General features: G+C 36.0%; 1 protein-coding gene across 1 annotated transcript in view; it reads right to left on the minus strand.

Annotated features, from left to right (window-relative positions):
• EPHA4 (EPH receptor A4) overlaps window positions 1-15,584 on the minus strand; it is a 182,043-nt gene that overhangs the window by 51,155 nt on the left and 115,304 nt on the right. Inside the window, exons 4-6 of the mRNA XM_058188074.1 lie at window positions 4,179-4,303; window positions 2,612-2,771; window positions 721-832 (exon numbers count right to left, since the gene is read on the minus strand). Of these exons, the coding sequence (XP_058044057.1) occupies window positions 721-832; window positions 2,612-2,771; window positions 4,179-4,303 (397 nt within the window). The remainder of the gene's footprint in view (window positions 1-720; window positions 833-2,611; window positions 2,772-4,178; window positions 4,304-15,584) is intronic.

Raw genomic sequence — 15,584 nt, forward strand, 5'->3', positions numbered from 1 at the left:
ATGGTAGTGAGTTCCAAATATACTGTGAATGTTTCAAAGAAATAATTGTTTATTTATCTAATATTTTCCTTTCTTGCTTTGCCCAAGAAGAAAGCAAGATAATTTATGCTCTGGGGAAAAAAAACCTTTTACCTGTGAAAGTATGAGTAAAAGCTTTCTTTCCCAGGACTTTTAATTTAACCTGGCTGGTATACCCACTATGGAATATATAATGGTCTTCTACTGTGTTCCTCACTGCTAACAACAGCTGATGCGGCCAAATGCAGAAGTGATTAAAAAATTTTTTTTAAAGGCATTCTTTTTTCCGGGTATAAGCTCAAATACAGGAGCTTGTTTCATTCCATCTCCCCAAACCCCTCCTCTGGTCTGGCACTCTTAGCACAGAACTCATCAACCCAGAATATCACATTCATTAAATTCTACATCAAATTACAGCCTCTCTTCAGATCTCATGTTGCTGGCTTGCATCTTAAAACCTCCCACCACCACCCCCATAGCTAGAATTGGTTTTGCACCCGAACAGCAAATAATTCTAGAACAATTACCATTATGTTACATGCTGTTACAGAACTGATGCTGAGAAGATCAAAGCAACAGGAGAAGTCTTGTGATGCAAATGCCATGTTTATGATGCTAATCGAAGAATTTAGCTTTGTTTCAAGGAGGCAAAAAGCTCCCACATGAAATAAAAGGGGAAAGAAGGGGAACTTAAACCCTTACCTCCTACTGATGACAAAGGCAGCAATGAGAATGACCACGAGGACAACACTGCCAGCCACTGAGACCAGAAGGACAGTGGGATTGGTGCCTTCCCCAATGATGGGAGAAGGAACTAGAAAAAAAGAACACCAATATTTGTTAAGATTCTGCAGTTATGTCACAGATAGGAATAGCACAGGATCAGACCGAAGTATATACAGTTTATGTGAAGATGAAGACAATTCATCATTGTCAGACTTTGTCCAGAATTATTCTGTCATTATTCTTTCAGTAGAGATATTCATTTGTAATTCTTTTCCAGGAAAGCTCTACTTAGTAAAAGACATTATGCTCCATAATGAATTTTGGGGAAACTCTTCAGTTTTTCCCTTCACTTTTACTCTTGAGAATATAAAGGCTGATTTAGTGTCTGTTGAGCTGTTTCCCTTTTTATTTAATTTAAAATGGACCAGATGCTTATTCCTTGACTGTGAGCAAGAGGAAGACTCAAACAGAACAAGATGTTTTCCACTGTCTTTAGTGACATAGAGCACTTCACATTCTCACATGCTCTGCTTGAGGGTTGTTAGCACTGAACAGCACAACCTGAAATGATTAAAAATTTTCCATGCAATGAACATTAAACATCTAATCTCTCCTGTTATTTCAAGAAACAACTATGTTTTTTTAACATTTGTCGAACAGACACACACATGCACAATATTGAAATTTCATTTCTCAAATGAATCAAAGAAGAGAAAAGAATAGCTAGATCTAAAACAGTCCCTCATGATATTGAACAAAGTTTTCCTCTTTGGCCAAGAAAGGCAGTAGAATGGCAGTTGGACTTGGTTGTCTGATTGTTGGACAATGAACTGGAATAGGAAGGAAGTGAAGATCCAAAGCTGTTAGCTACTGGCTCATCTAGGATGATTACTTCAGGGCAAAATGTTCTCTAGGATTCCATATATTCTCATTCCTAAATGTGTTATACACCAGAGAAACCCCAAGGTATATTGAGGCCTGAAGTCAAGAACAAGTTGACACCCTCATCTATCCAACATGTGTGCAAGTTAACTGGACTGACAATTCATAAATGACTCATTATTATTGTTTTAGGGAGCAGTACATGTGCACAGTATACCAAAAGACAGGAATGTTCAAAAGTTCTGTGTCAAACAAGTACAGAAGTATTTAGGGGGGAAACCCCAATTCTTACATTAATATATTATTGTCTATGGGGCCTGACTTTTAGTATACTTTGCAAATCTACCATTAGTCAATAAATTGAGTAGCAAAACTAATATATGTTTTCTCATTAAAATATTAATGACAGTTTGCCTGTAATGTAAAGATAACAATGAATGTAAGAGAGATTATGCTGTTATTTTATTTCTTCTCTTTTGCTTCTGGCATTCTAAATCTATGAACTCAAGTTTATACTTGTATTTGGAAGTCTCAAATACTGAAAACTTCCAAACACAAATGACTCAACATAATCCAAGGACCTACTTCTCTTTTCACAAAAAAGTAGATATGAGGATGTTGAAATTAAAGACCTATATTTCCATTTCTGGTAATGTTAGTAACATGCTTCTTTTTCTCTCTCTTTTTTCATCGCTGGAAAAGGTTTGTTGAATATGATGTAGACAGAGTAAAGGAGACAACATCCTTGCATTTCAGGTGCGCACAAAAGATCATGCTTCCAATTGGACTCTTGGTAAAAGCAATAAAAACAACAAAAACACATGAACACAGCATCTTTTTGTTTTCTTAGTCAAAGCTTGGTAATGAATTCCCAACCACCACCAACAAATCATTCATATTCAACTCAAGTGCATACAATATGCTTTTGAAATAGTGACAAGGGAAAACGCCTCTATTACCCCAGTGAGAGATCTATTGTTATTACCTGTGTTGGTTGTGAATTCAAACGGTCCACTGAAGTCTCCATATCCAGCTGCTGTCCTTGCTCGCACATGAAAGACATATGAAGTCAAAGGATTCAAGCCCTTGATATCAGTATTTCTGGTTGCTGTTTTCACAATGCGATAGCTACGCTCGTTTTGGTCCTAGCAAAGAGACAGAAAAATAAAAAGGAGGAGGGAAGTGACTAAGGATGTCCCCTGAAGGTCTTGGATCTTTGTATTTTACTTATTAGGAAATATAGTCAAATTTAGATAACGAATGTGACTTTTCTTTTACTGTTTCTATTATTAGCCTTAATGACATGAGTGTTATGGATTTTTATATTTTGTCAGAAGATTTTTCCTGCCTGAAAAAGCAAAGAGGATATCTATAATTGAAGCTCTGCTGAGAAAAAAGGCAAGAAATAATTTTTTGGTAAAACAACAAAGAAGTTGTCATCCTCCTCCTGATGAACTAACGATGTTTTATTTCTAGTAGTCTTTTCACACATTATCCCTTTTTCTTTGCAATTTAGAACTATAAGTCCTAAAATAACTGAAGGGATGGCTGCCAATCTTCTCCAACTTTATTCTACTTTTCTGCCTGGCAAATACCTCAAGAAAAAAAAATACTGTAATTTTGTTCCAGGGAAAATCTTCAAGTCATTTTTGATACAATTAGGAAAAGAAATAAAGAGATTATATTAAAAAAAATGAAAGAGAGAAACAAAAGGAAAAAGTAATTGTTCATTTTGCAGACAACCTTGAGAGGAAATAGATCTTTTTATAGTTCTGAAATGGAGGAGCAACAAATTATATTATAGAAATAACAATTCTGCGCAATTTAGAAGAGGTGAAGAATGTAATTTTCTTTTCCTTGTTTCCTATTAAAATTTATTAAACCCCCACTATCATTCTGGGAAAAAGCTATCAGCTCATACACAGTTCATTATTATTACTGTGTTATATACTTCATTATTACACATCTGTCTCTGTTGTAAGGCTAATGTTGCACTGTTTCTCTGTTCTATTGATTTTCATTACAAATAGTCTTATTAGGATCAGACAGTTCCTAGAAAAAGAAAAAATGCCAACACTATTACCCAGTAAAGAAAAAAGATATGCAAGTTGTTATTCAGTTCAACTCCATAAATATAAGGTAAGGTAAAGGTTCCCCTCGCACATACGTGCTAGTCGTTGCCGATTCTAGGGGGCAGTGCTCATCTCCGTTTCAAAGCTGAAGAGCCAGCGCTGTCCAAAGATGTCTCCGTGGTCATGTGGCCGGCATGACTTAACACCAAAGGCGCACGGAACGCTGTTACCTTCCCACCAAAGTTGGTCCCTATTTTTTCTACTTGCATTTTTACGTGCTTTCGAAACTGCTAGGTTGGCAGAAGCTGGGACAAGTAACGGGAGCCATATCCATAGATATACAAACTATCAAAACGGGTATGATTATAAACTATTTTTTTCTTAATAAAGTCCTTTTATGTGGTGATAACTGTGTGCTTATTTGGCTCAGGAATCAAACATTATGGTGAAATGGGATTTATCCATAATAAATAATGATACCTTTTCATAGTATTTGACTTCATATTCCAAGATGACTCCATTTGGCCTATCAGGTTCCAGCCAAGCCAATGCCACACTGTGTCTTGTTATTTCCTTAGCTTGGATCAAAGCAATTTGAGAAGGAGCTGCCAATAAAGAGAGATTGGGAAATGTCAGGCAATGTTGTCAGAAGAAGTCCAAGTATTAAATGATGTTGGAATATTTGTATTTTTTTAGCACACACATATATCTTGAACATATCAAATAATTCAACTCAGAACAGCTTTAGGCATATTGGCATGACCAGCAGATTATTAACATAATATTTCTGCATTAAATTATATTTTAAACCCCTGAGTTTTGATGTCTCCTCCTTTTTTGTTATGTCGATTTTATGGCTTTATGCCAATTCTGTTTTAATATAAGTATTTTAATGAAGTCTTTCAAACTATTCTGGCAAGGGAAAATAATGAAATATTGTTGAGTGACATCAGCAGTACAGTTTAATTGATTAATTATATCTGCTGATTACACCAGGAGACTGAAACTAGCAAAAGCATCTATGCTGTGATGAAGGATTAAGTGATATCAAACACACAATAAGATAATAGGTTGGTGAGATGGAGTTTATTTCCTCTAAATCAAGTATTATTTCAAATCATCTTTTTTTCCAGTGATTTCTGGATGTCCTTTTCACTGTTGCTCTATCTTCTGCCTAGAGAAATGGAGGAAATAACAGGAAAAACTAATGCCAAGAAAAACATTAGACCCTATAACTGACACTTGTGCATCCTCATGGAAGAGCAAATAGATAAGTAACATGTCATGAATTATGATATCATCATACAAATGGTGAAGATTATATATTTTTAATCATGATACATCTGATGCAGATTACATAATGTGTCATGCCACAAATGATGGCATTGTGGCTTTTACTCACAACAATTTTATATGACCTAAATGTTTCCCTTCCCTCAGATTAACTAGCCAGGTCTTCTAAATTTTTGCTGGGGCCCTTCTCACACTTTCTGCCATTGTCAGGCTAGTGGAATAATCAGAAATATGAAGAAAATGATATTATAGAATCCTTGTCTCCTTTTTGCCTAGACAAAAGGTTATGAAGTCAGTTTTCTCTTAAAAACGAATTTTTAAGCAACAATAAAACTGTATCCAATGTAGCGAAACAAGCTATTTTACTTGCTGTTTGAATTGGTTATATTGATTATATATCTTATGTGGCACTTGGGACAGAGATCATGGAGACAATATGGAGGTAGTCCAAGTACCATAAATTTGAAATGGTTTTAGAATCAAGAGGTATAGAAAACCTGTCTGTTATTAATCAAAAAGCTTTCCACATTATACATATACATTTTATTTTTATTTTTTTAGATTATTTCTGGTTTTATTCTAGCCTAATAAATAGAAGTACCAATTATAATGACCAACATTTCAAACACAGAACTAAAAGCCATTCGCATGTAACATCTATTATTTCCTTCATTCCCCACCCTAATACCATAAGCTGTCTGCTCTTCTGAGCATAAGAGCCAGTTTACTTCCAATTCAGCTGTGGATCAGCAGGAAACATACTCAATACATTTACCGGTATATTTAAAGTTAGCTTTCCAGAATTAGAACAGTGGATCTGTTTTCCACTGGCAAGGACTCTGCTTCCCAGTTCTTATGCTGTCCCATTTCCCTGCTAAGAAACAAAGCTGTTGTACTTCATACTAGCATGTTAAGGTGTCTTTCATTTGTCAGACAAGACAATGACTTGTTTCCAACAAACCAACAAAATGACAAACCTGGACATGGGTAAAGAGTAAGATGCTAGTCATTTCTTGTCCTTGCCTTTTGCTCAGCTGCATTTTCTCATGCAATATTATTAATACTTCAGGAATAGCAATGCTGAGGGCAATTGCAGTTTTAAAATGTGTCAATGGCTTGGCACTAGAAACAGGGACCATGTGGAAGTGTCCAAGACAATTTATTTCACCTTGACGTTTTTTTGTCTCATTTTCATCCCTTTTCCAAAAGACAATAGATTTCTTAACAATTTAACCAGTATTATAAAATTGATTAAATTCTAAGCTTTCTTTTAAATTATATATTTAAATGCAATACGGAATACTAAGATAAAACAAACAATGGAGTAAATAAGAAAGAAATGTATCAATAGAAGCTTCTGAAGGTCTCCTTTATGGTATCATTGGTGCCTGAACTTCAGATGTTTAAAAGGCCAGGGGACAATGCTGTTTCCCTTAACTATGACAGAAACAGATTCGTAGTCCTACTGGACGAATGGGCTTTCAGAAGATTTATGATTCAAGCTGCCCGGTCCTTATTTTTCTGTTACTGTGTGGTCATGTCTCTAGCCAGCTGTTATCAAGTCCTGCCACAACTGACACAGCTTTGATACAAATGGTGGTGGTCTCCAGGGAAGAACAGATATTTTTTTTTATCTTATCAGCAAAAGCTGTGCTGTAAACCCAGAGATTAGTCAGCTTTCCAAATTGAATATATTTCTTCCTTTGTCCCTAAAAAAACACCTAGAAATATGCAGGTGCTTATTTTTGAAACAAACAAAACAAAACAAAACCAGCAATCAACAACCATCTGAACATTTATTAAAACCTTTCAATAGAAATTATAATATAAATACCCCATAAAATGGGAAAGAAAGAAAGAAAGAAAGAAAGAAAGAAAGAAAGAAAGAAAGAAAGAGAAAAATATATAAATATAATTACATTTGTCTCTTATTTTATGCTATTCTATATAATTTGTAAATCTCAAGGAACACTTTAAATATATGTCACAAGGAATAACAATAAAAATTGGACATGTAAACTTCAGAATTACTTGACATATCAGACAGACCTGATGGGAGAAAAACTAAGCAGCAGGCACTCTGTCAGGAAGACTGTTTTCTGATCTACATTTTGACAGTTTGGCATCTCTGTTAAAAATTATTCTGGAGCTTTGCTTCTGCATCCTTCAGCACATCTGCCAATCTGTCTGTTTGTTCCTTACCCTGTAACTTATGTGCATGAAAATATACTGAGTGACAGAAACAGGAGTGGCAGGATCCATTAAAATGGATTACATCAAGTTATTTACATGAAGTAACCAGTACCAACAAATAGAATTACACTAATCTGATAACCCAATTGTGACCCTGATACAAGGACAAACTTTTTTTGCAGTGTTTTTGAATTTATTTACAAATATCAACACTCAATGAAGTAAATCTACCATCCTCTTCAAACAAGAAGCGATTAGTGACACTCCAGCCATAAAATCACATTTTCCAGTTAATCAGTATCTCTTGAAGACCAGTTGTATTACTCTTTCATATAGAATCATTCAACGACTGATCCCAATCTCTGAGTGAATTTCAGTTTTCTTTCCCTCATCTCCATATAGTCACAGATATTTTAGTACGATGACTGTGAAGTGATATCCCAAAATATTTGGGCTGAAAGAGTTTTCTCCTGGTATGATTCAGTATATTGCAACTGCAGCCAATGTGATTTTACAATTATTGGAATTATGGGTTACTAAACACACACAAAAAATGCCAGGATGTGGAAGACTTATCCAAAGGTTCATTTCTGCAGTAAAAGTACTGTGCTGTTCATAAGCAAACACTGACCACAAAAACTCACTCTGCTTATTTAAACTTGTAATGTCCTCCCAGACAAAAAAATAAACCAGGTGTTCATTTCATTCTTTAATTTTTGTCTCACTTTCAAATATTTTAGCCCATCTTTTCTGAGGAGCACTTGGCCCAAACCTCTAGCTACCATCTACTACTACTACTACTAATAATAATAATATTTTAATTTGTATACCGCCCTTCTCCCGAAGGACTCAGGGCGGTGAACAGGCAGATAAAATATAAATACACACAATAATTAAAAACATCCCTTAAAAAACTAATTTAAATGCCCAAAATGTTAAAAAAACGTACTCCCCCGTAAAATCACAAAATTTTAAAAACCCATCCAATAAAAATAAAAATCAGGCTAGTCCAGCCATACGAAATAAATAAGTTTTAAGTTCGCGGCGAAAGGTCCTAAGGTCAGGTAATTGTCGAAGTCCGAGGGGAAGTTCGTTCCACAGGGTCGGAGCTCCCACAGAGAAGGCCCTCCCCCTGGGGGCCGTCAGTCGACACTGTTTGGCTGACGGCACCCTGAGGAGTCCCTCTCTGTGGGAGCGTACCGGACGATGGGAGATAGAAGCCGGCAGTAGACGGTCCTGTAGATAGCCCGGTCCTAAGCCATGGAGCGCTTTAAAGGTGGTAACCAATACCTTGAAGCGCACCCGGAAAACAACAGGTAGCCAGTGCAGTCTGCGCAGGACTAAAAGTCTACTAAAAGTCACTTTAGAAGTATATCTTTTATGTGCAACTGAAATATTTCAATTTAGTCTTCTTTTCCTTAGTCTTTCTATATTAGTAAAAAATAAAAATATGAAGTGCTGTAAAATGTCAGGCACTGATAGTACTACGAGCTGTGGTGGCGCAGTGGTTAGAGTGCAGTACTGCAGGCTACTTCTGCTGACTGCCGGCTGACTGCAATTTGGCAGTTCAAATCTCACCAGGCTCAAGGTTGACTTAACCTTCCATCCTTCTGAGGTGGGTAAAATGAGGACCCAAATTGCTGGGAGCAATATGCTGACTCTATAACCATTTAGACAGGGCTGTAAAGTTTATATATAAGTCTAAATGCTATTGCTATTGCAATACCACTTTTAGTAGCATATCCTACATGTCTGCACTTGCACCTGCCCACACTCATGTCATGCTGATTGCCTCTGCTGTGTTGAAGTGCTTATCTGTGTATCACAGTACCACCTTGCTCAGTTGCACTAGTGCCATGCCATACTGTACATAATGCTTCTTTCATGCCCTTACCCATCTGACAACCTGCTTGTGAGGAACCTAAAAAAAAACTTGTCCTGATCTGAATTTCCTACAAGTCCACACTGACTTTGCTTGCTGGAAACCAGCAGGAAGCAAGCTGTGATCATATGACATCCTTGCTTAATGATTACAATCCTCACTTAATGATGGCAATGGGGACTGTGGGGATTGCCATTTTGATACTGTAAGATACCAGAAACAGTTTTACAGCAGAAGAGGTCTGTCATTCAATCTATCAATCTCTGGCAAAAGGATTCGGTATCAGGTATGAGGAATATTCCCTTCTGATGGTTAAACCACATATAACTTTAAAATGAAAAAAATAAATAAAAATAGAACAGAAAACAGAAACATCTTTTTGTTTTAATTTAAAGACACCATATCACCATGGAAGAAACCAGTATGCTCTTTTACTTTTTTGAATTACACTTTTCCTAGCCTGAAAAACTGTCTAGAATACCATCTATCCTCTTACCATTGTGATTATAGCTCAGAAAGCTTTTAAGATAGAAGAAGGTTTGATTGTTCCTATCCCAGCTAGAAAATCTTTCATGACGGGAGTGGTCTTCATGCCTAATGGAAAAAACATAAAATGCTAAACCAGCTCTTCCTTCCTTCCATGAACTTTTATCGGAGGTCTACAGATCTGAAAAAGACCGCATGTTAATTTCTCTAATGCGTCTTCTTTTCCTCTATATGAAAAGGAAGGCCACTAAAGATGTGGGAATTACAATTCTTTTTCAAGTTTCTCCAGTCTTAGTAAGACCAGTCCCTGATCTTCTGAAGAGTTTTTGGTGGCTTTATTCAACAAATAAGTTAGGTTCTTTAGACGACTGTGATGTAAATTTTAAAAGGAAACCTGCCTAAAATTCCAATGGGAATTAATTTTCCTAACCATAAATTTAGAGGGACAGATGCTTGTGAATTCCAACTGCATCCAGTATTGATGGGTGTTATCAATACAGTGATGACAGAGGTAAGCATAAATTACAATGAAAATATTATATCATATGACAGCAGTAACTATTACACTATTTATGCTGTACACCACAATGCATATTAATGGAGAAATGAAGAAAGGTTTGAAATGATGGCTTGCTTTCCTTCATCATTTAAAATGTAACCAGGAAAATGAACAGTTAGCTAAGATTATATATTTTTATGGATGTATTATTGCATGTAGAGACAATATTTTATCCAGCATATTATTCTCACAGAAGATGTTCTATTTGGTGAACGTAGTTCAATTATATATGAAAGAAATTGGCAAAATATTAAGTTTAACTTTCAGCAAGTCCTCAGGAATTCATATCCTCTTTTCTACACTCTCAAATATCTTTCTCTACTGCATGATGTGAATTGAGCAATTTTAGTTTGTTTTGTTCTTCAACCCCCATCATTAAATACCCTGCTTGTGTCTCTCTTATTTCAGTTCTTTGCTTGCAAAAATAGAAAGAAAGAGAGGGGGGAAACAGAGGGAGAAGGAGGGAGTGAGGGAGAAAGAGAGAGGGGGAACAATTAAGCTGCATAAAAACACATTTTGGCCTATAACTGCTAAATTAATAAAACTCCAGTCTTTACCAACAAAAAGAGATCAGATGACTTTTTAAAAATGAATCCGGCTATGGGGCCGGATAGCTCAAGCTGGTAATAGCCTGTTATTAAGAACACCGAAGCCTGCAATTATTGCAGGTTCGAGCCCGGCCCAAGGTTGACTCAGCCTTCCATCCTTTATAAGGTAGGTAAAATGAGGACCCAGATTGTTGGGGGGGGCAATAAGTTGACTTTGTAAAAATATACAAATAGAATGAGACTATTGCCTTATACACTGTAAGCCGCCCTGAGTCTTCGGAGAAGGGCGGGGTATAAATGTAAACAAAAAAAAAAAAATCTATCAGAGTAGAAAAAAAGAGCAAATTAACCAAATGATGAGTAAAACCTGTTTGTTTAAATATATATATATTATTATCATGATGTTGTTGAGTAACAATGCACAGGAACCTTTTTTTTTTACCCAAGATATCTTTTTAGGAACACATGGGATATTTATGCATCTTTTTTACACAGTCCTATAGGATATCTGGCTAATTAATGCTGCCCAATTATGGACAGATACATTCAGTAAAATGTTTATTTTCATACACATTCATTAGGTGATGTATCCAGAAATTTATATATAACTATAAAGCAAAAAAGTCCAGGTTACAGGACCTCTACTACACTATACGTTGTGGGGTGCACAATTTCATATCAGTTTTGACTACTAGAGTGGTGATTACAAGGACTTGTGTCCATGTAGCTTTTCATGGAAACACTTTTCAGAAATGATTTGCCACTGTCTTCTTCTTAGGCCAAAGTCACACAGTTGGCTTCATGCCTAAGGCAGGACTTGAATTCACATTTTGTGGTTTCCAGCTCAGTGCCTTTAACCACCACACCAAACTGGCTCTCATCTACTTTGCATACAACATTATATTCAAATATTTTATTTTACTTAATGCCTAGTTATGGCTTCAGTTTTAAGAGGTACTCAATCCCACTTGATGCTTTCAACAAATTGCCAAGGATCAAAATTAAGTGCTTGAAAGTATAATAATACTATTATTTACCCTATGAGAGAGATGCTGAAAACCTTCTTTATTAATGATTGTTTTAAAACCATCTAAACATTATAAAAGGATAAATACTCCCTTCTGGGATGCTTAAGGAAATGAGATTAATTCATTCATATTAGTGCAACATTCTGGTATGTGAAATGAAACAAACAAAATATTAAAAAGTTATGATATTTGTGTAGTTACTTACCAAGCACATCTAATTTATATTTAAAGTAACCAAAATATCTTCACAATACCCAAGGCATATCACAACTTTTGAGCACCCCTAATGTTTGGAAATTGAAAGATGAAAAATTTGACATGTCCTAAATTGTGTATATGTGTTACAAACACTATATTAATTTCTTTGAAAAACACTGCTGTACAATATGGTGGTGTTTCTTTCATAGTCAGAAAATCTCCATAATGCAGAGAGAACTCTTCTTGATTAAAATTACCAGATCTATTTAAATAGAGATGTGGGTAAGTACTTATCATGTGAACAAACTTTCTGGAAAGTAACCAAATATGATGTTAGATGGTTCAAATTTTCCTTCTCCCATTTCTCCCCCACCCCTTAATTTAATTGGCTTACCTTGAGATCAAGAATAAATAAAATAGCTCCTGTCCTCAGATTTTCAATTTTGAATCACACAATGAAAAAAGAAAATATGAAAGCAAGTGAACCAAGATGCTACTTTACATAAATTATTAAGCCTTATTATGAGCAGTTTAAATGGATTTGGGGAAGTGGCGAAATCTTAGATTTGTATTGACACAGAAGATTCTATTCCCTAGACTAGCTCTGTATTCCTAGCGACGGAATTCGGGCCTATTAGTTTGGGTTAGTAAAATTGCTTATTTCAAGAATAGAGGAATAAAGGTGGGAAAAAGAGAGATGACAGAGAAGAATGATGTGGAGCAATCTGTGTTGCTTTGTACTCCCTGAAGGAAATATACATTAAACATAAAATAGATATGAATGGCTTTTCCAAATATGTTAGAGGCTGGTATTATCAACATGATACGGAAGATCTGTTCTTGGCATATTCTGATGAGAAGTGTCATGTCTCAGATTAATGGCAACATTCCAGCAAGTGTTTCTAACCAATGGCTCATTTTTCCATCATGGCTGTCATCACAGTGCATAGGCCAATAGCTATATGGATAGGAAATGCAGTGGAAAGAATGGTCTAGAGCGATAGTTTCATGTGCAAATACTGTGCTCATGGGAACATCACACAGAATTTCAGATCCTAGATAAGAACATTCATACCAGTTTCCTATGCAGTATACAGCAATAATTGGCCAAATTACACATGTTATGATATGCATGTCTGATTTTGTCAATTTTAGCTTAATAGTGATAGCTGAGGAGAACCTCAAAGGATACCAGCTCTGGCTGAGAAGGCATTATACCTGACTGTGTTCCTTATCCAAACCTATGATCCACTGAAACAGGTGGAAGATGCTGATCTCACAGGAATGTGCATGATGTGGATAACATATGCTATTTATGTAATTTTACCACCTCATCACAGGGCAAGCAGCAGCTTTAGTTCTTGTTATTGGTTTGTAAATCTGTAATTTGTTTCCCAGAAATAAGCAAAGGAAGATACGTACCAAAGAACAAAACCAATTGGAGTCAAAAGGTTAAACACATTGTGTCCAAGTACTGCTGCAATTACAGTCTTCGCAAACTTTGGTTCTAAAGTGCCAACTTATAATGTACTATTTTTCTTATAACAGACAGAATGTCTAATGAATAGAAAGAACTACTTGAGAAATTCTGTAATTTCAGACATTACACACCAAGCTTTGGTTCTATAAAGTTCAACTATATTAAACTCTAAAACATTGTTATTAGGATAGTGCAGTACTTCAGACTTGATCCCAAAAACCTGTTTTAGAGTATGTTAGGGATGAACATACTTACATTTAGGGATGTTAGGGATGAATGTAGCATCTTTCTGCAACTCCTGAAAGCAGCTGCTTTGAAGAGGTGTAGACAGATAGTACATTTGTAGTGCTTTATGCTCCAAAGATGTGCCAAATTAATGAGATACGAAGCTCATTTCAAGGCATGCTGTTTTTTATGTAAATCTCTTTGAGTTAACCGCTTCCAAACAGTTGATATATAAGGTCTTCACCACCTCAGAAAATAGATCTTGCATAATTTTAGAATTATAAGGACCACAGATGTTACATCCCCACTATAAAACTGTGAAGCAAGGAAGGATAAGACAGGGATCCTGTGGTGCAAATGAAGTGAGACATCTGTTTAGTCTGAGGACTAGTCTGCTTGCTTGTTTGCTATGAAAGACAGTTGGCACATTCTTAGAAAGATAACAATTGTTGCCAACAGAAACATGATAGGAAGCAATGTGTATGTTTCCTGTATGTATGAATGCCAGTTTTAAACAAACAAGAAAACAAGCCTCTTTATAAAATGCATAAAAAGCTGTCAAAACACTACAGCTGCTTTAGAAATAAAACAAAATAAAGAAACATTTCCAAATTCTTGAATGACAGAACTTCAGATGACATGGGTGAATGAGGTTAACCTTGTGAAATATTTGAAGAAATGCTCTGAGCGATTTATTCAATTCGGAATCAGTCCATAGGGAAGCCATAGGAACCTAAAATTTGAGGTAGTATTTGTTGTACTAAGTTTGGTATCAATACATCAATGACAATTACTACAGTTAACATTAGTACAAAAATGTAACATTAATTGCAAATAGCACTTAACAATAGCACTTAAACTTATATACTGCTTCACAGTGCTTTACAGCCCTCACTAAGTGGTTTACAGAGTCAGCATATTGCCCCCAACAATCTGGCTCCTCATTTTACTAACCTCAGAAGAGTGGAAGGCTGAGTCAACTTGAGCCTGGTGAGATTCAAACTGCCAAATTGCAATCAGCTGGCAGTCAACAGAATTAGCCTGAAATACTGCATTAACCACTGCGCCACCACGGCTCAGGCTATAAAGAATTTTTAAAAGTGGATGGCTATGTAAGCAGTGGAATGATGACACTGAACCAAGATGGATTTCAGAGTGATGATATTTATCAGATTGCCAGAAGGTTCCTGCATAATTACAAGCTTCTAAGGGATTCTCAAAGACTGGAAAATACCTTCAGACCTTTCAAAGGCAATTCTTCCATCTTTCCTGCTTCCATCTTTCCTGCTTAGAAAAGTAGTGTTTTCTGACTTGAGATGACAAAAGTGCTGTCTTCCTTATCCACGTGCTTCATGTCATTGTAGGCAAATGCCTCCAGTCCAATTTAATACTAATCCCCTTTCTGGTTGCTACCTTGCATGCCATTTTGCACTGAACTGCTGGGCTACCTGCTTCCTTTTGGAAGAACCTTGACAGGTGTATTTTTTTAAAAAAAAACAAATTCATGGTATAATTATCAAAGGCTGGGTTTCTCTATTTCCCAACCACCACCCACTCTCACTGTTTAACTGGTTTAACCAATGCAATGGTAAAAATGCTTCTTCTTTTCTTACAAATTTCCTGGTGAAATTGTGAAACAATGGATTTTTCCACTTCACTTTTTAATAGATTAAATAAAGGGTAAAACTGTCCCTCCCTCCCTCCCTCTCTTTTCTCCTTCCTTTTTTCTCACTATAGGAAGGTGTCCCTTGGGCTATTCTCCTTGAGTAGCTCAAATGACACTAAAATAACAATGCTGATAATGTGGGTTTTCTCTTTTTTCTTTTTGATCAATACATCAGTGTTTGCAACAGATAGGAAGATGCTAAGGATGAGTGCCAATGAATGGTGTGTATGTGTCGGTGTGTCTGTGGGGCACATATCAGTAGGAACTGACTGATTACTACTTTCCTGCTTGGGATGGAAGTCTATAGTAAATACAATTTGAGTAAAAC

The sequence above is a fragment of the Ahaetulla prasina genome, chromosome 6 (genome assembly GCF_028640845.1).
Source record: "Ahaetulla prasina isolate Xishuangbanna chromosome 6, ASM2864084v1, whole genome shotgun sequence".
NCBI lineage: Eukaryota > Metazoa > Chordata > Lepidosauria > Squamata > Colubridae > Ahaetulla > Ahaetulla prasina.